The 953-nt window shown below is 51.5% G+C and overlaps 1 protein-coding gene across 1 annotated transcript; it reads left to right on the top strand.

The window, feature by feature from the left end:
• The first annotated feature begins 258 nt into the window (after nt 1-258).
• Nucleotides 259-682, top strand: LOC122219302 (nuclear transport factor 2-like). Its single transcript, XM_042937479.1, is given in 3 exon segments — nt 259-400; nt 403-420; nt 423-682. Coding segments are annotated over 3 exon segments (420 nt in total).
• The last annotated feature ends 271 nt before the right edge of the window (nt 683-953 follow it).

The following is a 953-nucleotide window of genomic DNA, read 5'->3' as shown; positions in this document are numbered from 1 at the left end:
TCCTTGTTTATCTGAAAAAGTGCAAGGAGACTGCCACCATGGCCATGGAGCCAGCCCCTGGGAGACCCGAGGGTCTGTGAAGGCTGGAGCCCAGTGGGTGAAAGGTCAAGGTCACTTCTGCTCCTCAGAGGTCCTGGCCTCAGTCAGCCTGCAGACGACTGGAGTGAAGTCGGAAATGATGTATGTGTCAACAACCCTCTTGGAAGTCACAGGAGAAGCCATCCTGAAGGTCTCAATGAGGTCGGATGATACTCCAGAATGGGAGACAAGCGAATTTGGGAGCAGACCGGATCCGGCTTCATTCGAAATTATTACCAGTTAGCTGATAACAACAGACTCCAACTAGGCACAATTTGTATTGACACATCACGGGAAGGACAACAATTCCTAGGGCAAGATGCCATGTAGAGAAATTGTCTAGCCTCCGTTCCAGAAAACCCAGCACGGCATCGTGGCGCAAGACCATCATCCTGTGCCGGACAGTTGCATCATCAGCATGGTTGTGGGCCAGCTCAAGGTCGGTGGAGACCCCATTGTGGGGTTCCACCACACGTTCCTACTAAAGAACATCAACGATGCTTGGGTTTGCAGCAATGGCATGATCAGGCTTGCCCTGCACAAACTGACCTCCTCCCCCTCCCAGCCAGGCACTCTTGCTGTCTCCTCCCCCTCCTCTTCCTGACACTATTCGCATTCTGCAGATGCTCCAAATCCCATCCCTAAATGAGTCCTGCAGTGGGAGAGGGAGCCAGGCACACTACCCAGGTGTCGTGCGGGATGTCTGCATGCCAGACCAGGTGCATCTGCCAGAAGTTTGTGTTGGACCGGTACATGCCTCGGAAAGACTTAAGTAATGCAAAGGTTTTCTTCTTCCTTTTTTTTTTTTAATCTACTGACAAGTTGCTCTAGTAACCCAAAAAAGTGAAAGATAAAGCAGCTGCCTCATCGCCCAG

This window comes from Panthera leo, chromosome B2 (genome assembly GCF_018350215.1).
Source record: "Panthera leo isolate Ple1 chromosome B2, P.leo_Ple1_pat1.1, whole genome shotgun sequence".
NCBI lineage: Eukaryota > Metazoa > Chordata > Mammalia > Carnivora > Felidae > Panthera > Panthera leo.
This window is presented reverse-complemented; position numbering and strand designations above follow the sequence as displayed.